The following is a 22,967-nucleotide window of genomic DNA, read 5'->3' as shown; positions in this document are numbered from 1 at the left end:
TTAAATATCTAAAAAAATATTAGGCAAATAAAAAAATTTTTTAGACAAAAGTTGTTCAAATTAGTTGGTAGAAAAAGATGATATAATTAATAATAAATTAGGGTTTCCATTTGAAAGTTTCGAGTTGAGCTTTAAATAATCTTGAAAATTGGACCCAAAGTTAAGTCCAAGGGCACGATCAAGTTCATCAGTTAGAATACTGAAACTGAGATATTGTGAGTTAAATATTGAGAATGTTATTAAGTTTTCCTTAAATATCTCAAAAAATATTAGGCAAATAAAAGAATGTTTAAGGCAAAAGTTGTTAAAATTAATTCTTAGAAAGAGATGATATAATAAAAAATTTAGGTTTCCATTTAAGAAAAGTAATGATCAGATATTTAATTAAATATTTCGATAGTGGTGCCATTTGTAAATAAAATAGTATAGTTGTTTTATGTTTCCATTAAAATCGTACAATTATTGTCTAAAATATTTTTCCTTAAAACGTCGCGTTTATAAAAAAATTGTGTGGTACTGGTGGTCTGTGACATCGTGTATAGTATTTGTTACAGTAAATTTTACATAAAAAGAGGAGACCTTTAACTATTAAATCGAAAATAATTTTATTAAATTGGAAATTTAAACTGTCTTCAGCTAATTTAGCTAGTACACGAATTTGCAGTAGCTTCAATATTTATGCAAAGGCTTCTCGGGTAATTCAATTATTGGATGATAGATCCTTAGATTAGAACATGTTCCCCGGGTTTTAGACGAAAACTAACGACGGCATCATGTTCAGTGAGTTAAATGCTCTGGAAATAATGTGTTTTGCCCATTCCCCACGATGGGCCAAAATCGACCCTTTTTACCCATTATTCTTTGCTAGATCTTTTGTTTCTCTGTTGTGTTACATTTTCCAGGATTTCCTTTTTTGTACTCATATGGATAATTACATTATGTAAATGTTTTATTTCTATTAATGTATTCCATTTCCTAAATATTTTGATTCAACATCTTAATATTTTTCTTTAGCTTGAGAAGATGGTATTGCCGAGATCTGACATAAGACCTAAAGGCATGTCGGAAAGTTTATTGGATGATCATTTTCTCACTGGAAATCTACCACCTGTGCCACCACCGCCACTAAACTATTCTATATCTACTACCCGTGTTTCAGGTATGAAATATATTAAAATTCTTTACTATTATTTTTATAAGCTTTAGTTTTATCATATAGCTGTTCTAATTAATAAATTATAATAAATTATATTTTCATACATAATATCATAAGTATTAGTACAGGAGGTAGATTGGTTGTAGTTCACTTTTTTAAGATGAATAATATGCCATGAATAATATGATATCATGAATAGATTACATAACATTATGTCTATGTCACGAGGAAAGGAGGGTAATCAAAAATTACATATTTATGAATCAAAATTAAATATTTATTAATCAAAAATTAAATATTTATCAGTATTTACCTCCCCTCCTCGCGGAACTTCAATCTATTCACATGAATTCTTTCTAGAATATTCTAAAATGTGTCCGAGGCTATTCGGAGAGGACAAATTTTTCCAGATAAAATTTCATCAAATATTCGAGCTGAACTTCATCGTGTTTGTCAACATATCTTTCCAAGCTATATAGCATCCAGCTATAATGATAAAAGATAATTTTTTATTTATGATAAACACATTATCCGATCTGTCAAGCTAGATTTTTTAATTATTAGAACTATTAGTCTGTTACGGTTTAAAATCATTCCATATCTTCGTAAATAGTTTTTCAAAGATTGGACGAGAAGACAGTAAAAGATGAAAGAAACATTTGTATATTTAATATTTATATACAGGGCGTTAGAAAAGTCTGGAAACGGTCAAATATCTCGAAAAGGAAATGTTTCTGAGAAAAATGTTTCCAACCAAAATTATAGGGTTTTAAAAGTTCTAATGAATGATTATATCCGTTTGACCTTCAGTGAAAGGGTCAAGGCAAAGTCAAGGCCAACATAATTTTTTCAACAGGACATCCCATTTTTATCACACAGTGTTAAAATGACAGTGCGATGTTTCCAAACCACTACTTGATGCCCATTTTTCTTGAGAATTGTCTGAGTTATGAGCTTTAGAATTTACCGTGCTGCCAGCATTAGTATTATCCAGGATGTATCGCGTGGAGCTTGCATGATCGGACTTTAAACCCTTCTGCATGTGTGTATGGGTGTGTGTGTGTCTCAGCAGAGATAAGGACCCCGCGGTTTATCACTCCCGCCGTATTTAATGACACCCTCTCTGCAGTGTGTGTGTGTGTATGTGTAGACAGGTTTTTACTGAATTAAGCGTTCAAATTATCTTCCATCTGCTGCTTGATAATGACCTAATCGTAGATGAAATTTATATAAAACGTTTCGTTTCATTTCTGGTGAAATAAGATTTAGTTGGTGCAGTATGCGTTCCCTATGGTCTGCCAAGTTAGCAGGTTTCGTTGCGTACACATTGTTTTTAATACATCCCCATAAAAAGTAGTCCAATGGAGAAAGATCTGGCGATCTAGAGGGCCACTCTATTTCTCCACATCTTTCTATTCATCGGTTTGGGATAGTATCAGTTAAAAATTGACGCACTACTACTGCATAGTGTGGCGGTGCACCATTTTGTAGAAACCAAATATTTTGTATATTTCCATCAAACAAATTGTCAATAGCAGGAACTATTTGATTTCGCAGTAAATCTAGATAAGTGTTCGCATTTAAATTTCCTTCGATAAAGAAGGGCCCGATCATACCACATTCACAAAAACCCGTTCAGTTTTTGAGATTACTATGTGTGAAGTTCACGCATCCAATGAGGGTTCTCGTCACTCCAATAGCGGCAATTTTGACGATTTACCGTTCCATTTAATTCGAAAGAAAATCCATGGGAAAAATGATATTATCAAGAAAAGTGTTATCATTATCGCATCGACGCATCATTTCATCGCAAAACTCATTTCTTCTATCGAAATCACATTCTGCCAGCTCCTGAATAAATTTTATTTTGAAAGAATGCCATTTTTCTTTCATTACAATTTTATGAATAGAAAATATACTAACTTCAGTCGCTTGTGCTACCTTCCTTATTGAAGAATTAGGATTTTTTATAAATGATTGCATCACATCCAAACTTTTATCGAAATATGTCGGTGATTTTGGTCTACCACTCCACGAGCGGTCCTTAACAGATCCCGTTTTTTTTAATCGTCTGACAGTTTTTTGACCGTAGACTTTGAAATTGGTTCACATCTGCATAAGTATCGTTAAACAAAGTCGCTATTTGTTCAAAGGACCTAACGCGGTCACCATATCCTCGCATCAACAATATTGTAATTGTTTCCCTTCCAGTCAATACCATTTTGGCGATTACCGAAGGTAATTTTTTATTTTGCAAAAGAAATTGCCTTGACTTGATATACGTACGAACAAGTAATTTGTTACTTGTATGGCGAATATGATCTGCGTTTAGTATCTAGCATTTAATAAATTTTCTTCGATAAAGAAGGATCTGATAACCAAAAACCCGTTGACATGTTTTTTTGGGGATACTACATGTAGAGATCACATATGTGTTACCTTCCTTATCGAAGAATAAAGATGAGTTCCTACAAATGATTTGTAAGTCTAATGACAATTCACAAATAATTAATTACAATGTGTACGCAACGAAACTTGCTAACTTGGCAGACCTTAGGGAACGCATACTGCACCAAGTGAATATTATCTCACCAGAAATGAGACGAAACGTTTTAAATGAATTTCATTTACGATTAGGTCATTGTCAAGTAGCAGAAGGAGGACAATTTGAACACTTAATTCAGTAAAAACCCCTCTACATATACATGCACGCGCGCGCGCGCGCACACACACATACACATACACACACACGCGCGCGCGCACAGCAGAGAGGGTTTGGAGTCATTAAATACCGCGAGAATGACGGGGTCCTTATCTCTGCTGACACACACGCACACACATACACACGCGCGCGCGCGCACACACACACTCACACACGCGCGCGTGCACACACACATACACACACACAGGGATATAAAGTCCGATCATGCAATCTCCATGCGGTACATCCTGGATAATACTAATGCTGGCGGCACCGTAAATTCTAAAGTTCACAACTCTCAACAATAGATAATTCTCAACAAATAAATGTCATCAAGTAGTGTTTTGGAAACGTCTCGTTGTTATCTTTAACACTGTGTAATAAAAAGTGGGGTATCCCATTGAAAAAAATCATGTTGACCTTGAATTCGCCTTGACCCCTCCACTCAAAGCCAAATGAATGTTTATTCAGTAGAACTTTCAAGACCCTAAAATCTGGTTAGAAACATTTTTTTCAACACCGTTTCGTTTTCGAAATATTTGACCGTTTCCAGACTTTTTTAACACCCTATATGTATATTGAAACTTTCGACAAACTTTTGTGATTACTAATTAAATATGTTCAGTACATTTCGTAAAGCACAAATTTTCATGTATTAGGTTGGCAAATAAGTTCGTTCGGTTTTTGTTTCAGTGTAAATTTCACGCGGATTCGCTTTTATTTTCTCAGCGCTATGGTGCAAATCGAATACACATTTGAAAGGTTATGTTTCATTGTTTATGTTGTGCTGTGTCTGGTTTGACTAACATCAGTATTATGTGTGCTGCGTAGCTGTGAACATGGAAATAAATAACGTGCATTTTCGTCACATTTTGCTCTATTATTTTAAAAAGGCAAATGAGCTGCGGATGCTCATAAAAAGTTATGCCGTGTGTATGGAGATGATGCCTTAACAGAACGCATATGACAAAAGTGGTATGCCAATTTCCGTTCTGGAGATTTCGACATTAATGATGCGCCCCGCTCCGGTCGCCCGACCGAGATTAATTCAAGTGACATTAAGACTATAATCGAAGTAAATCCATCCCAGTCGGTATGAGAGATTGCTGCGACATTGAATACATCCCACACAAGCGTAGAAAAGCATTTGCGCTGGCTGGGATACGTTTCTTGGCTCAATGTTTGGGTGCCACATCAATGAACCGAGACTAACTTGACCACACGCATATCCATCTGCAATTCGCTACGGAGACGCCAAGAAAACGACCCATTTTTTAAATGACGGGTGATGAAAAATGGGTGGTCTACGATAATGTAACGCGTAAAAGATCATGGGGGCATAGCAGCCAACCACCGCAAACAACCTTGAAGGCGGGATTGCATCCGAAGAAAATAATGCTCTCCGTATGGTGGGATTTCAAGGGTGTCATCTATTACGAACTGTTACCGTCAGGCAAAACGATTGATTCAACTATTATTTGCAATTGACTAAATTGAACCAAGCAATCCGCACAAAACGTCCAGAATTAGAAAATCGCAAGGGTGTTGTTTTCCATTACGATAACACCAGACTTCGTACGTCATTGACTACTCGAAACAAATTGCTCCAGCTAGGCTGGGGTGTTTTACCTTATCCTCCGTATTCACCAGATCTTGCCCCTTCCGATTATCATTTATTCCGGTCGCTGCAGAACTCTATGAACGGGAAAACCTTCAAGGATGAAGAGGCCGTTAAAAACTATCTGGATTGGTTTTTCGCCGATAAGCCCCAGACGTTTTACAAATGCGGCATAATGAAGTTGGTGGAAAGATGGCTAGAGGTCATCGATAAAGATGGCCAATATATAATTAATTAATATTTATCTTGTTATTTATCAAAAAATTGTGTTTTATTCTACTCTAAAAAACCGAACGAACTTATTTGCCAACCCAATAATTATTACATCGAAAAGTATTATTAAATTTTTCCAGAGAAGACATAAGTAAGAATCTAAGGCCAGTTCTAACCCAAAACGCTAACAAGGAAAGTTAGGGAGCACGGAAATTGAAAGAATTCTGAAACTTTGTGTGAAAGTAAAGTAGTTCATCCGTAATGCAAAACAATTTTTTGTTCGTGCGGAATTTCATTCTGATGAAGTGAAACCACCTTTCAAAAAAAAACCATTTTCATTTTTAGCGTATATCTTCTAAAGTACGAGGCATATGTAAAAATAATTTGTATGAAAGTTGTAGTGTAATTTAAACTCTTTGCAACTGTGCATTCAGATGTTGCAAAATTGGACAATTTTTGAAATCTTTTCCTCCCTCCTCGTTACTTTCAAAAGTTTTTAAGTTGTTTTTAGGGCAAAAATAAAGAGCATCATTCTTTAAAATTCATCCATATATAACAATAGAAAGTGGAAGCGATTACATGTTTTAAAAATAGAAATAATTACATAGGCGCCGCGCTGTAAGTAGACTGTTACGGATACGACAAACCTGTCCGAAACTAAATGACCGACGTCAGAAAGGATTGAACTTCTAGTCTCGTGAGCTAGACGCTAAGCGGTGCATCTATAGAGATATGCACGACCGTGAGAACAATAGATAGACGAATTAAGAAAAGAAGATTGTTGTTGTTGTTCATGCTTGGCCAAGTCGACATGTAGTTTTGTGTTTCACATCGCAATCCTTCTATCTAGGAAATTATCTCGATTGACGAGAATTGTTATGTTGTAGTGATCGTTGTTCAACAAAGTTTACTCGTTTCCTTTATATCATTACGATTTCTGATCTAGATGTTTTTCCGACACACGAAAAGAATAGGATGGGAGTTACTCATGCGACAGAGTTTCTCATGCGACAGGAAGGAAGTAGTGAGTCTCTCATTCCCTCTCTTAGCCTCAGGCTCGTCTGTGACCTTCCTAATTCGGAGCGAGGTGGTGATGACGCATACTGCGTCCTTCTTTCTTTCTCAGCCTTTGGTTCGTCTATGACCCCCTAGTTCGAGGCGGGGTGGTGAGAACGCATTCTGCATCTCTCTTTTTCTCTCTTAGCCTTTGGCTCGCCTATGACCCCCTAGTTCGGGACAAAGTGGTAAGGACGCATACTGCGTCTGTTTTTCTCTCTCTTAGCCTATGGTTTGTCAGTGACCCCCCCAGTTCTGGACGAGGTGATACGGGTGAGGACGTATACAGCGCCTCTTTTTCTTTCTCTTTCTCAGACTCTAGATCAGCTGGAATCCTTCAGTTTGGGACAACGTATTGAAGACGCATCACTAAGTATCTTTTCCTTTCCATACTTACAATAAACAAATGCAGCCATTGGACCACTTCTTAGGAACACGATTAGTTATCCTCTTTGTACCTTCGCTAATACGACATTGGCATTACATTTCTTGGCGCATTCATTTACTCAGCAACTTCCTACAAGCAAGGACTTCCTACTTGGCTATGACGGTTAGCCGTATGACACCCAACATTATAGTTGGAATCCATTATCAAATAAACTATTCTTAGATATCGGAATCTCAATTATTATTATTGCATTATTCGCAGGTTATATACTATTTAATAAACAGACTAGGATAATAAAGACTCATAGTTCGTCTTCGATCTTAGCATGTTTAACCAGATATGCAACTTCATACATACTAGGTGCGTAACTAAGATTCCGGGTTTTACACATGGATAGCGCTAACGACACATGTAGTCGACATTCATGTCTGAAGTTGTGTTTGTTTTATAGCTTGGACATCTGTTAATAATAACCAGTCGTAATATCAACACATATCGCAACGCAAAAATATTTTTTCTAACAACGAAGATGTCCAGTTTAGTGCCAAATAAACAGCATTTGCGGGAAGCTTTGCTTTTCTGCTTTAACTTAAAAAAAAGTGCAGCTAAAGCATGTCCTTTGCTTGAGGAGGCTTACGGCGAACATGCACCATCGAGAATTACTTGTGAAGATTGGTTTAAACGCTTCAGAAATGGCGATTTCGACACTAAGGATAAGGAGCGCTCCGGAAGACCAAAAACAATTGAGGACGCCGATCTGCAAGCGTTATTGAATGAAGATGATACGCAAACACAAAATCAACTTGCGGAGGCATTAAACATGACTCGCCAAGGTATTTGCAAACGTTTACATGCCATGGGAAATATTTAAAAGCAAGGAAAATGGGTGCCACATGAGTTGACTGAGAGATAGATGGAAAATCGAAGAACCACTTCCGAAATTTTGTTTCTGTGGCATGAAAGAAAGAGTTTCCTGCATCGAATTGTTACTGGCGATGAGAAGTGGATATATTTCGAGAATCCCAAACGCAAAAAATCGTGGCTTTCACCTGGCGAAGCATCAACATCGACGGCACGGACAAATCGCTTCGGAAAGAAGACAATGCTCTGCGTTTGGTGGAACCAGAAAGAAATCGTATACTATAAGCTGCTAAAGCCGGGCAAAACTGTCAATGGGCATCGCTACAACATCGCCGACAACAACTGATCAATTTGAAACACGCATTGCTCGAAAAACGGCTAGAATGGGACACGAGACATGAACGAGTGATATTGCAGCACAACAACGCTCCGTGCCATCGCACTTCCATTGTCCAGGACACCATCGAAACGCTGAAATGGGATTTGCTACCCACACCCGCCACACATTCGCCAGACCTAGCCCTTTCAGATTATCACTTGTTCTGGTCGATGGCGCATGGCTTGGTTGGGCAAAACTTGGCCAATTTCGAAGAAGTGCAAAATTGGTTGGGTGAATGGTTTCGGTTCAAAGACGCGTCGTTTTATCGTCGCGGTATTCATGTATTGCCAGAGAAATGGCAAAAATGTTTAGCTAGCGAGGGACGATACTTTGAATAAACCATTTTTTGTATTAGGTGTACAACTTTGCTTCCGCCGTTTTTTCCCGAAATTCGAGGCTTTATTGTAAAAAACTGGTTATACATTTATGATTCAAAGTATTGTCCATCGCTGGCCACTACTTTCTCCCATCTTTCGGGCAGTGTACGAATCCCGCGTTGAAAACACTGGTCATCTTTTGAAGCGATCCACGAATCAATCCAATTTCTTACTTCTTCATAAGACCGGAAGTGCTGGTCAACCAGGCCGTGTGCCATTGATCGAAACAAGTGATAATCAGAGGGAGCAACGTCTGGAGAATACGGCCGGTAGTGTAGGACTTCCCATTTTAACTTTTTCAAGTATGTCTTGACCACTTTCGCAACATGGGGTCGAGCATTGTCATGCTGCAAAATCACTTCATCGTGTCTCTCGTTGTATTGCGGCCGTTTGTCTTTCAATGCTCGGCTCAAACGTATTAATTGCATTCGATAACGATCGCCTGTGATTGTTTCAGTCTGTTTTAACAGCTCATAATACACTATGCCGAGCTGGTCTCACCAAATACAGAGCATGACCTTGGAGCCGTGAATATTCGGTTTGGCCGTCGACGTGGAAGCATGGCTGGGATATCCCCATGATTTTCTGCGCTTGGGGTTATCGTAATGAACCCATTTTTCGTCCCCAGTCACAATGCGATGCAGAAATCCCTTCTGTCTTTGCCTTTCAAGCAACTGTTCAGAAGCAAACAAACGCCGTTCAACATCTCTCGATTTCAATTCGTACGGCACCCAATTTCCTTGCTTCTGAATCATTCCCATGTCTTTGAGGCGTTTTGAAATTGCTTGTTGAGTCACTCCCAATGATCGTGCCAATTCTTCTTGACTTTGACACGAGTCTTCATTAAGTAATGCCGCCAATTCTGCATCTTCGAAAACCTTCTCTCTTCCACCGCTATGCCGGTCTTCGACGTGAAACCGTTCTTGAAGCGTTGAAACTACTCACGACACGTTCTTTCACTAATAGCGGCCTCACCATAAGTATTTGAGAGCATTCAATGAGACTCAGCCGCAGATTTCTTCATATTGAAGCAGAAAATTAAAACCTCCCGCAAATGACGAGAATTTGGCTCGTAAATTGACATTTTCAATCGAGAATAACTTTATGATGCAGACACAAATGGACTAATGTTTCTATGGGGTTATGTTGACAAATGCCCAAGTTTATTGCATGACGTCTATAATCTATTTATTTCAACCACTACTTATCGCTAAAGCCATCTATATGAAAACGACGGAAGCAAAGTTGTACACCTAATATTTCTCTTGAAATTTTCCATTGATTTTCCAGTTTTTCCGGTTTTTTCATTGATCAAAAAAACCCGGAAACTTAGTTGCGCACCTAGTAGCTATCACTAAGGAAGGGATGTGGTGAGGATGTCTACTGTTCCAACAAGCATCTCTGCGCGGAAGAAGAAAACTTAAGAAGTCACGAGCGATAGACAATTGAGAGACGGACCAGTCACGAAATGATATATAAATGTAGCGCCCTGGATTGCTCGTTAATGAAACGTGCCTTAGAAAATACATAAGTGACGATCTGTGGACGAGCCACTTTAAGTATATAATTGAATATAAAAATATTAAAGTTAAAACTTTGTTTCCTTGATCATTTTTAATATAACTGATTATTCACTTGATAAAATTGTCGACATGATAATTGAATATGGAAGGAACAATGAAAATTCCAGAGAATGTGCTCGTCAGTATGCATTACGGTATCCAGATTGTCGATGCCCCAGTCATGTAACAATAATTAGTCTTATAAATAGAGCTCGTGAATGTAACTTACATCGTAACTAAACATAAAAGAAAATCTTTAATTGATGTTCCGAACATGATGATAAGAAATTTGACTATAGCTGTTTTAGGGATGACCGCCATAAATTGGTCATCCTCAAATTAATCAACGTACAATCTGTCGAGAACTCAATATTTATAAAAATTTCGTGAACCATGCAACAACGGAACAAGTACATAGGATTGTAAAGGCAATCAACAAGGCCCTAGAAGGAAAAATGTATTGCTTAGCGATGTTTCTGAACATTACTCAGGTTTTTGATAGGGTATGGCATCCAGGACTCCTGCCCAAAATTAAAATAAAAATCAATTACCTCAATTCTACCACATATTAAAATCGTATCTACCAGATAGATATTTCTTAATAAAATACCAGGAAGAATTACAGCTTATCAAATCCGGAGTACCGCAGGGAAGCGTGTTTATTCTTTTGTTGTACCTTGCAGCGGGTGCCTGCTGATTCACTGCTGATCTATCAACAATGCAGCAAACAATAACGGGAACTTTTGTTGATGATATAGCTGTCCTTGTTTCGTACAAAGATCCAAAAGTTGCATTAAAGAAACTTCAAGAGAGTATCGGTGTAATTCAAAACTGGTTGAAAACATTAAGGCGAATTAAGGCAAATGAACAGCAGTCTCTTCACGTTACATTTACGAGGATAGTCCCAGAAGTACCCGACCTGAGTATAGATGGCGGTTGTTGTTTGAAAAGAATGACTATGGTAGAAAGTACCAACCTTATAAAGCTTAAGTTTGAAGTTTGACGACGCTACGTTGTTTAGTATTTGTTTGGCAGCCATCAATAGTGAACGCTCTCAGTGAATTTATAAACATGAAAAAAATTGGTCATCGTTATGTGATACAATACTTTCATTTGAAAGGTCTCAGTCCAACCAATATCAAAGCGGATCTAGATTCTATTCTGGGGGAGTCTGCTCCTTCGTTTACAACAGTAAAATATTGGGTGGCAGAGTTTAAACAAAGCCGTACGAACTGCCAAGACGAATATCGCAGTGGTCGACCAAATTAGGTAACCACGCCAGAAATGGTGAAGAAAATCCACAAAATGGTATTGGATGACCGTCGACTGAAAGTGCGCGAGTTAGCAGACATGGTAGGCATTTCAAAAAGTGCTGTTCATCGCATATTGACTGAAAATTTGGATATGGGAAAACTGTGCGCAAGATGGGTGTCGCGATTGGAACAAAAACAGCGCCGTAAGGATGTTTCAATCGAGTGTTTGGCGAAGTTTCGCAGCAATAAAGCCAAGTTTTTGCGTCGATTCATAACCATGGATGAAACATGGGTCCATCACTTCACACCTGAGACGAAGGAACAGTCAAAACAATGGACTGAAAGGGGAGAATCGGCTCCAAAGAAGGCGAAGACCGTTCCATCTGCAAGCAAGGTCATGGCGTCAGTTTTTTGGGATGCGATTGGGATAATTTTCATTGATTATTTTCAGAAAGGAAAAACAATCAACGCCGAGTACTATTATGCGAACTTATTGTAGCGTTTGTGTAATGAAATCAAGAAGAAACGGCTTCATTTGGCAAAAAAGAAACTTTTGTTTCATCAAGACAATGCCCAGTTCACACAACCGTTATCGCGATGGCCAAAATCAATGAGTTAAAGTTTTAATTGCTTCCTCATGCACTCTATTCGCCACATTTAGCCCCCTCGGATTATTTTCTGTTTCCAAATTTGAGAAAATGGCTCGGTGGTAAAAGATTTGCCAACAATGAAGAGGTGGAGTTTGCGGTTGATAGCTATTTTGAGGAGATCGACGATTCCCATTATAAACAGGGTATCGAAGTTATTGAACATCGCTGGGAAAAGTGTATTGAGTTAAAAGGAGACTATGTAGAGAAATAAAGATATTTTTTCCCAAATTTTTTGTGTTTTCTTTGTTAGGTCAGGTACTTCTAGGACTATCCTCGTATCTGGATTCAGCGATCTACAAACCTTAGGATATCGAGTTTTATGAAAATATGTTGATTTTTTGAAATTAGTGTCTGCCATATTGGATCCGCCATTTTGAATTTTAAAATTGATATCATATACGGATTTAGCGAAAACTCTTGGATAAATGGAATAAAAGAAAACAACTAGGATTCAAAGTAAGAAGGATGTATTTGCTGTTCGCACGCTGATATAAACTATCTATTGTAAAAGAAATTGCTGCTTTATAAAACGATTATAATGCCTACATAGACATACAGTATGGGGATCTGCCTCCAACTCCAACATCGATATCCTGAAAAGGTTTCAATCAAAAACTTTAAGAATGATTGTCGATGCCCCATGACATATGACTAACGAAATTATGCGACGCAACGTTGATATGGAAACCGTTAAAGAAATAATTACGAGATATGTCGTGAAATATGTCAACAGATTGGATGCCCATCTTAATCAATAAACGAATAAAAAAATAAAAAATCGGATAGAAGGAAATTAAAAAGACATAAATCTTTAGATCTTTTTTTCTGCAAATAGATTCAAGTAGATAAAATAACTAGATAAAAATAAATAGATAAGTGTTATATAATTAATCATGATTAATTAATATTCTTGATACCCAGTAATTAGAAACGCGATCTTAATGATTATACAAATTACAGGTATATTTCACAAGAAATATTCCTACATGTTTCTTAGTAATTAATTTAATTTACTTAATGTCACAGCATGACAGATTGTAAAGCTTCTGGAAGTTAAATAAGAAAAAGAACATTACTCTTTTATGAAATCTTCTAATATTTATTCTTTCCAATAGCGCTTCTTCCTCTGACGCATTTCTAAAACCTCATCATGTCTCTTGTATCTTGGGAAGGCGATACGCTTTAACACCTACATGTTACATAAATGTTGAAATTGGAATCAGCATTGGACCTATGTCCTTTAGATATTGTTTTCGGAGACAACCACAGCAATCAATTGATACTGCCAATTCCGATCTGAAAGGAATTGATGCACATGTCGATATTTAATGCTTCCTGCAGTCATCTTCTTTACCATTTTAAATTCGAGAATTACTTATCGAATTTAGCAATTTTCATGATATGAAAACTTAATTTATTCGCAACCACATTGTGCTTGAAACTGGAAACATTTATTTGATCTCGAACATTATATTGATCATATATAGGGTGTCCCATTTTATTTTTGACAGTCAAATATTTCAAAAAAATTGGAAGATATGGAAAAATGTTTCAGACAGAAGTTGTATGGTTTCAAGGGAGACAAAAATAGCTGTATTAGTTTGTTTACAGCACCACTTTTAAAGTATCCACTTATCATTACTTTTCTTAAACGGAAACTCGAATTTTTTATTATGTCATTCTTTTCTATCAATTCATTGGAACAAATTTTGTCTGAAATATTTTTTTCTTTGCCTAATATTTTTTGAGATATTTCAGGAAAACTTTGTAACTTTTTCAATATTTAACTTACGATATCTTGTTAATTGTTTGTTGGAAGAAAAAATGGTACAAGATTTTTTTATTCTACTTACAAGTAACACTACCCAACTGATACTCACCGATTTGAATGAAACTTAACATATTTATGAAACACCGAAAAATATTAAATACGTGTTTTTTTGTTTCGAATAAATACGCTTTTTAGGGGTAGAAAGCACCCCTCAACTCCTGGAGGTGGAAACAGTTATGGCTAATTATTTCTGAAACGATACATTTTCTGAAAAAAGTGCTTAGGACCAAAGTTGTAGAGTTCAAAATGATGCACTTGATAGCGACTTAGAAGTCGACCTTGAGGTCGATTTTCAAGGTCAATTAAATTTGGAAATAATTAGCCGTTGCCGGACTTTGACCACATCCTGTATCTATAATCAGTAATTTTATGCGTTAACTAAATCTGTCTTCAGAATTGATTTGTTGCGTTATTTTCCTAAAAAAAAAAACCTGACATAATGGGAAAATAGGCGCAAATTTATAAAAGAAATAAGAAGGAGAAAAAAGTTTTGTAAGTAACTTCAGAATAGAAGTAAAGATAAGAAAACATAAAATGTCACTCTAATTGTAAGTCAAACATTACCTGCATGCTATACAGGGTGCACGATTTATCTGAAGACATTGAAATATCTTGAGAACTATGCATTGGATAAAAAAAAGTGGTTAATGAAAGTTGTTAGTCTCGAAGGGGGACATCCAATGATATCAAACTCGACCTCCCACCCCACCCCCTGGGGGTGGGGGTTGGGGGCAACTTTGAAATCTTAAATGGAAACCCCCATTTTTTATTGCAGATACGGATTCTACGCCACAAAATACGTAAATTTTGTCCGAAACTTTTTTTTTGTTCGTGATAGATGGCGCTGTAATCGCAAAAAATTATATTTCCCGCAATTCTCCAGAAATGATCATTGGATTGAGAAATAAAAAATACCTGTTCAATATTTTTAAAGAACATAATAAAACTTATTCCCCCCCCATCCTCTCGGGGTAGGGTGGGTAATAACGTTCAAATCTCAAATAGGGACCCACATTTTTCATTGCAGAATTAGATTCTACGTGAAATTTTTATTGAAACATTTTTTTTCATTCGTGATAGATAGCGTTGAATTTTTCCGAGAAACTACTTTTAGCGTTACACAGGAATAACGACGAGGACGTAGTAGTTTTATGTTCCCTTCGGGTGCTTTTTTAATGTGAGTCCCCTTGCCTCTCACAGATCGGGGTGCTTTTTTAATGTGAATCCCCTTACCTCTCACTGTTCAATTAATTAGAGTAAGTGTTCGAAATTTTTACCTTCAACTTCAATACACTTATTGATCCTTTTTTCAAATGACTGTACACAGGATAGAAGCATATCTGCGGGAGTTTCAGCGCAAGCGTTTCTTATGCGTTCTACCATGTTTTCACGAGTTGTTGGCACTTGTTGATAAACCTTATCTTTTAGGTAACCCCACAGAAAGAAATCCGACGATGTCAAATCAGGCGACCTAGCAGGCCAATTAATCGGGCCACCGATCATTGTAATCCGATTGGCCTGCCAATCCACCGACCATTGTAATCACGGTCTAATACTTCCCGTGCTGCTATTGAGTTATGCGCTGGGCAACCGTCATGCTGAAACCACATACTTTGTCAAACGTTGGGTTCCCATTTGAGATTTGAACGTTACCACTCACCCTACCCCGAGAGGATGGGGGGGGGAAATAACTTTTATTATGGTCTTTAAAAATATTGAACAGGTATTTTTTATTTCTCAATCCAATGATCATTTCTGAAGAATTGCGGAAAATATAATTTTTTGCGATTACAGCGCTATCTATCACGAATAAAAAAAAAAGTTTCGAACAAAATTTATGTATTTTGTGGCGTAGAATCCGTATCTGCAATATAAATGGGGGTTTCCATTTAAGATTTCGAAGTTGTCCCCAACCCCCACCCCCAGGGGGTGGGGTGGGAGGTCGAGTTTGATATTATTGGATGCCCCCCTTCGAGACTAACAACTTTCATTAACCACTTTTTTTTATCCAATGCATAGTTCTCGAGATATTTCAATGTCTTCAGATAAATCGTGCACCCTGTATTAGAAATTTTCAAATTTTTTAAAATTTTTATTGCTACTCTGGAGTTATCCACAATACCTTTTACTCTTTATTTTGTATTAGGATTTCTATCGGACAAGATCAATTATCATTTTCCTCACTGTCGTTGAGCAAACATTTTCCAAAATTACTTGATCACTTATTTGCTATGAGCTATGTTACTCGTGAATTTCGTTCGAATATACTATCAACCATCATTTTCACATCTGTACTTGGGCGAATGTTCATTGTTTATAGTTTTACGTCAATTGTTCTTACGACTGCTGTTTCTTGTGAATATTTTCAAAATTTTTTCGGAAAGTATTTACTGCAAGTACTTTTCCATCATTTGTTCCTACGACTATTTTTTGTTAATTTCATTTAGGCCTATACAATCATAAACTCTGCTTTCTATGAATTTACTTTGAATCTCTGTTATAATATTATTAAAGCATTGTTAATCTGTAAGATTTCATAATGTCATTAAACCTAAAAAATATTTTAAAGTTATTATGCCTCACTTTCGAAGACCCAATGTACAATATAGAATCTAGAATAACAGATGACGAAAGATCAATCTCTTCTCAACTTGCAGATTTGATAAAAGACGCTGTCAATTTTGATATATTTAAAGAGACTTATGATACTTTAAACTGTACTGATGCTAGTGTGATTCCTGATGCTGTTTTAGTTGAAGACAATTCAGAAGATGTTTCGGAAGTTGTGCAAGACGATACAAAATTCAGAGAAATTGTAGACATTGATTATAAGAAGAGAGTAATTGAATTTTGGCGATCTGGACAAAAGGAAAGAAGGAATATAGAATCAGTTAAAAACCAATTTAAGAAAGTTATAAATGTAACACAATTGTACCGATGGGAAGCACAGGTTGTTGAGGGTGGGTCAAGGACTGATAAATTTAATATATATATTAGGAGTACAAATAAGTTTCCGCCGTTTGACAAAAGATGGCCCTACCAGAAGGTTATGTTGAAATTGTCAGATGTAAAACGTAATATCGTAAGTTTGGACATCTGGTAACAATATAACCTTGAAGCATTAGTGACTCCGTACCAGCATCACATAATTTTTTTCGTGCGAAAATGTCAAGTTTTGTGCCGAATAAGCGTCATTTGCGGGAACTTTTGATTTACTTCTTTAATTTGAAGAAATCTGCAGCTGAGGCGCATCGATTGCTTGTAGAAGCATATGGTGAGACTGCTTTAAGTGAGAGAAGTTGTCGTGAGTGGTCTCAAAAGTTTAAAAACGGTGAGTTTGACGTGGAAGACAAAGAACGTAGTAGAAGGCCGAAAGTGTACGAAGACGCGGAAGTGGAAGCATTATTGGAGGACGATTCGTGCCAAACGCAAGAAGAACTTGCATTTACATTAGAAGTGACTCAACAAGCAATTTTACGTCGTTTAAAATCGTTGGGAATGATTCAAGAACAAGGGAATTGGGTTCCATATGAACTGAAACCGAGAGAGATTGAACGCCGATTTTGCACGTGTGAAATGCTGCTTGCCAGGCATCAAAGAAAGGGTATTTTGCATCGTATAGTCACTGATGATGAGAAATGGATCCACTACGATAACCCAAAGAAGATAAAATCATGGGGACCACCTGGCCATGCTTCAACGTCGACAGCCAAACCGAATATTCATGGAAAAAAACTCATGCTGTGTATTTGGTGGGATCAGCTTGGTGTCGTGTATTATGAGTTGCTCAAACCGAGCGAAACCATTACTGGAGCTCTCTACACAATTAATGAGATTGAGCCGAGCACTCAAGGAAAAACGCGCCCATTACTACTCCAGACACGACAAAATTATTCTCCTACATGACAACGCTCGGCCACATGTTGCAAAACCGGTCAAAACCTATTTGGAAACACTTAATTAGGAAGTCCTACCCCACCCGCCGTATTCATCAGACACTGCCCCTTCCGATTATCACTTGTTCCGGTCAATGGCACATGGCCTGTCTAAGTAGTGCTTTACATCATATGAAGATACTAAAAATTGGGTCGATTCGTGGATAGCCTCAAAAGATGAAGAGTTCTTCCGACGTGGTATCCGAATGCTGCCAGAAAGATGGGAAAAAGTAATGGCTAGTGATGGACAATAAAACTTTGAATAAAACGTAATGTACCATTCTTTCACAATAAATTCCTAATTTTTGATAGAAAACGGTGGAAACTTATTTGTACTCCTAATATCTCTCAATACGTTCTAGAACAATTTAACAGTGCATCTGATCGAAATCTACCCATTCACGATGTAGATCTACAGAAATGGGCCTTGAAAGCAAAAGAGATAGTTCATTTGCCTTCTCAATTATTTACAGCTTCATCAAAATGGATACACATCTTTAAAATGCAACATGGTATTGTTTCAAGAAAAATAAATAAATTTGTGACACCAACGCATATTTTAAATAAAGCATAACTATTGGAACAATCTTTCAATTATGTGAGTCAAGTTAAACTAGAGATAGGCTTGCTAGGAACAGCAAACGTTTACAATTCAGATCTATCAGGGTTCAATTTGGAAACACATGCTGGTCGTACATTAGTCTCAAAGGGTTCTTTGAAAGTGGAGTGTCTTGCTCAATCTTTGAATTCCTTGACTCACAGTTACACAATATAACCTTTAGTATCTGTTGATAGTATCTTGAAATCCCCTTTATTAATAGTTCTGCAAGAAACAAATGGCCGTTTCGGACCGATAATGCAGAAATCAATATACAAAGCAGATAATATCCTCGTTTTCGCCATAAAATCTGGAAAATTGATATCCGACATTATTATTAAATGGTTTGAAGATGTGTTCTTGCCTAATGGCAAGAAGTCTGTTTTGTGTTTGGACTCTTGGTCAGGACAAACAGAAAAGAATTTGAAAATATAGACAAGGGTAATAAAGAAGTAAAAATCCTTACAATTCCTGCGGGAACAACTGGCTTCACTCAACCATTGGATGTCTACGTATTCAGACCGTGGAAATACTTCCTGAAACAATTTTCGGACTTAATTTTCTTATACAACTATGATATTAACCTACATTTGAGGAATAACATTCTCAAAATTCAATCATTAATCCACAATCAATTCTCATTACTCCGATTCCAAAACATGATTAAATATGCCTAGTGGAAAAGTGGATTACATATTGAAGAAAGTATATTGAAGAAAAACCAGATAGATGTGAAATGCCTGTTGATTTCTGTTTAAAGAATTGCGGGACAGTCTGCAAAATCTGCAATAACATTGCATTAATAAAATGTGCGTGGTGTACTAACTCCCTGTGTATGGAGCATTTTTTTGCGAAAGAAGATAAAGCTATTCCTCATTATTGCCATGAATATAAATAATAATGCCAATTATCATGGAATTTATACTCATAGACTATAAAAAGAAATTATGAAATCTTGCCTTCACTGGCTGGATTTTGCTCACATCTTGCCTTCACTGGCTGGATCTCGACCATATCTTGCCTTCACTGGCTGGATTTCGCTCACATCTTGCCTTCACTGCCTGGATCTCAACCATATCTTGCCTTCACTGGCTGGATCTCGACCATATCTTACCTTTACTGGCTGGATCTCGCTCACATCTTACCTTATTCGAATGAATAATTAACTTTCAATTCCTTTGAAGAAAAGAGTCCAACGGCGTTAAATCGCATGATTTGGGCGGTCAAATCTGATCACCAAAACGGGAAATTACACGACCAGGAAATGACTCATGCAGTAATTGAATTGTGCCTCGGGCTGTATGGCATGTAGCACCGTCTTGTTGAAACCACATGTCGTCCACATCCATATCTTACAATTTAGGCACAAAAAATTGGATTATCATGTCGTGGTAATGAGCACCATTAACTGTTATTGCCTGACCAGCCGCATTTTCGAAGAAGAATGATCCGATGATGCCTTCAGCCCAAAATCCACACCAAACAGTGACACGTTGTGGATGCATTTGTTTCTCAACAATCACTGGTAGATTTTCTGAATCCCACATACTACAATCATTTATCAAAAACATTTATCAATTAACCAAGCCATCAACTTTGTACGAAAATTGCGAACTGTAGCTGCCAAACTTTCTTTATTTTTAAAATATTGCTCAACAATGGCAACGCGTTGTTCTTTCATGTAGCACTCCATTTTAAAAACCCTGAACTGTCAGCTGTCACGCTGTCTTTTTTTTTCATTGGCAACACTTTACCGCACAAATGGCGCAAAATTCAAACCTTGCGTGAAGTTTGGGACACCCTTTATACGCGACAGAAGTGATATGCGACAACGCAGAGTAGGATCGAGATTCATTTATCGATTGCGAGCATATGCTCTGAAATTGTATGTGATGCTGGTAGCAAATAAAATAATATCGAATCAATGAAATTTCCTTCCAAATTGTTATTTCGAAGTTATTTAGGTGACCCGGAACTTTTGACAGGAACTATATTTCTGACATAATTTCTGTCATTATGGTGTAATTCTTGCACTGTGGTTTCACATTTAATTATTTCGTAGAATACAGGACATACACAAAGTCTCATTTTTTGCTTTGTTATACGCTTTTTTGGAACTTAACACGATTCAATGTCTTGATATCACATGGCACAATTAGAGTGTTAAGTTATATTTTTCTGTATATAGCAACATTAAATGTACATAAAGATCGTCTCATCCCTTCACTGAAATAATACCTAAATTGGCGAGCGCGACTTGCACAGGCAGTTGGAAACCGGACATGAACCTGCACGGACCATTGCTAGTCCCAATCGGTAAAATAAGATTGTTAAAAATTGCTGCTTTATCGACATACTACCGTGCATGTTGGTAAAGCAGACATGCTAATTAGATACAGTGGGTAACTAAGGATGATAAATATTTAAGGAGGTGGAACCTAATTGAATGTCTACAAAAAATAATTATCTTCCGAACGGGAAAGGGATTTATCGATAATAGAGGAGGGGCACCCGATTATACGGTCGGGGAAGGGTCACCCAAATAAGGCAAGTGCATCACCTTAGTTGGGGGGCCCTGGAGCGTATGGAGGGTGGAGGATTTAACGGTGCTGACTCACAAGGAAGGTTAGGAAACTCGGAAATTCAAAAAATTCTTAAACTTTGTGGAAGTAAAGTAATTCATTCGTAATGCAAAGTTATTTTTTGTTCGTGCGGAATTCCATTCTGATGGGGTGAAAAACCATCCTTCAAAGGAAAACCATTTTCATTTTTAGCGTATATCTTTTAAAATACAAGGCATATTCAAAAATCGTTTATATGAAAGTTGTATTTTATACTCTTTGCAACTGTGTATCCAGATTTTGCAAAATTGAAAAATTATTGAAACCCTCTTCCCGTCTCCATTACTTTCAACAATTTTTAAATTATCCTTACGGCAAAAATGAACAGCATCGTATATCAAATTCATCCATATATAACAATAGAAATTTGAGGCAATAATATTTTTTAATTATAATTATATAGAGTTATAGGCGCCGCGCTATAATTAGGCGCTTTTGAATTGCGCTAACTGCTAACTCGATAACTGCGTCTTGTTATCGAGATGATATTTTCTCATATTGCAAGATGATAAGAACTTAATTTTAATGACATTGTAACGTATTACTTAAGATATGAACGAGATCAGAGATTAATTTGCTTATGTAAATATAATAACGTGTGTGCCAAGGGATAGAGATGCTGCAGATAAGGATATATCATTCTCTGTATGTTGATAAAAGTTTACCTTGCACGTGAGATAATAATCTTGGATCTCTTTAGGATTTGAATGGTACTCTTAAAAAAAATATTATATCAGTATTGTTTACTTATCTGTTCTACATGTAATATGCTATATGAATATTAATAATCACACAGTACTAGATAATTCATACGTCCTGCTACAACTTTTGAAACAACGATGGAACGTAAATTAACGTTTAAGGATAGGTATAAAACAGCATATGAATGCTGAGAAACGTAAAATCCTTTTTAATTATGAAGAGACTAGATGCAATAAAGTAAGAGAATTGCCTATCTCAGAAATCGGGAAGATAGCGCAAACTGTGAGTAGACCTGTACTACATCATCCAAGTTGCAAAAGTTAATCAATATTAAATGTTATGCATCAATAACTAAAGGTTAAGTTAGATTATATAAGTTAGATTATAATTAGATTTTCGCATCGCTTTGGAAGAGATATAGATAAAATCATTGGATATATATAGCTTCAAATTATATACAAATTTTATTAAAGATATTTTTGACATTGTCATGGTGTTAGATCTTGCAATTGATCTCCAAACTAAAAATAATTGAAATTTCAATTATTGCTGCTTAATTATTTCTCATCTCTTAGCTATCAAATTTTATTTAAGTATACGTTGTTTAAAAATGGATAAGTGTACCGAGAAAATTGTTGGAGCACCCTTCTTGAATTTTGTTCCAAAAGCTATTCGAACGTAATATAAAGAAGTGAAGGAAATTAAGCACATACATGTTACTACGTTTCAATGTTTCAGGATTTGCAATCTACGAACAGATTAATATATAATTCAATAAAGAGCCGACTGCAATAATTGTGACCATTAGATAATTAGAAATCAGAGTTTGACTTACAAGATCAGATTAATATTAATGATTAATATTAATTATTGTCAGGATATAATAGTACTAACGTTTTAATTTTTGTATTGAAAGATAGCAAACTAACAAAACTACAGTTTTTAATTTGTAGGACAATATACGTAGGAAAATATATGCTTATAAAAATGTATAACTTTTACAAATTTTGTGATAAATATGTCGGATGCAAAGTTCGAAAATGTTATTTTACCTATAATTGATATT

The 22,967-nt window shown here is 36.5% G+C and overlaps 1 protein-coding gene across 1 annotated transcript in view; it reads left to right on the top strand.

Moving 5' to 3' along the window:
* Nucleotides 1–22,967, top strand: part of Mical (Molecule interacting with CasL) — a gene marked incomplete at its 5' end in the record, with an annotated part of 449,478 nt that overhangs the window by 268,400 nt on the left and 158,111 nt on the right. Inside the window, one exon of the mRNA XM_025298111.1 lies at nt 1,015–1,159. Coding sequence (XP_025153896.1) covers nt 1,015–1,159 — 145 coding nt within the window. The remainder of the gene's footprint in view (nt 1–1,014; nt 1,160–22,967) is intronic.

This window comes from Harpegnathos saltator, unplaced genomic scaffold (genome assembly GCF_003227715.2).
Source record: "Harpegnathos saltator strain DR-91 unplaced genomic scaffold, Hsal_v8.6 scaffold205, whole genome shotgun sequence".
NCBI classification, from domain to species: Eukaryota; Metazoa; Arthropoda; class Insecta; order Hymenoptera; family Formicidae; genus Harpegnathos; species Harpegnathos saltator.
Note: the sequence above shows the minus strand (reverse complement) of the source record. Positions and strands in the feature narration are given on the sequence as shown.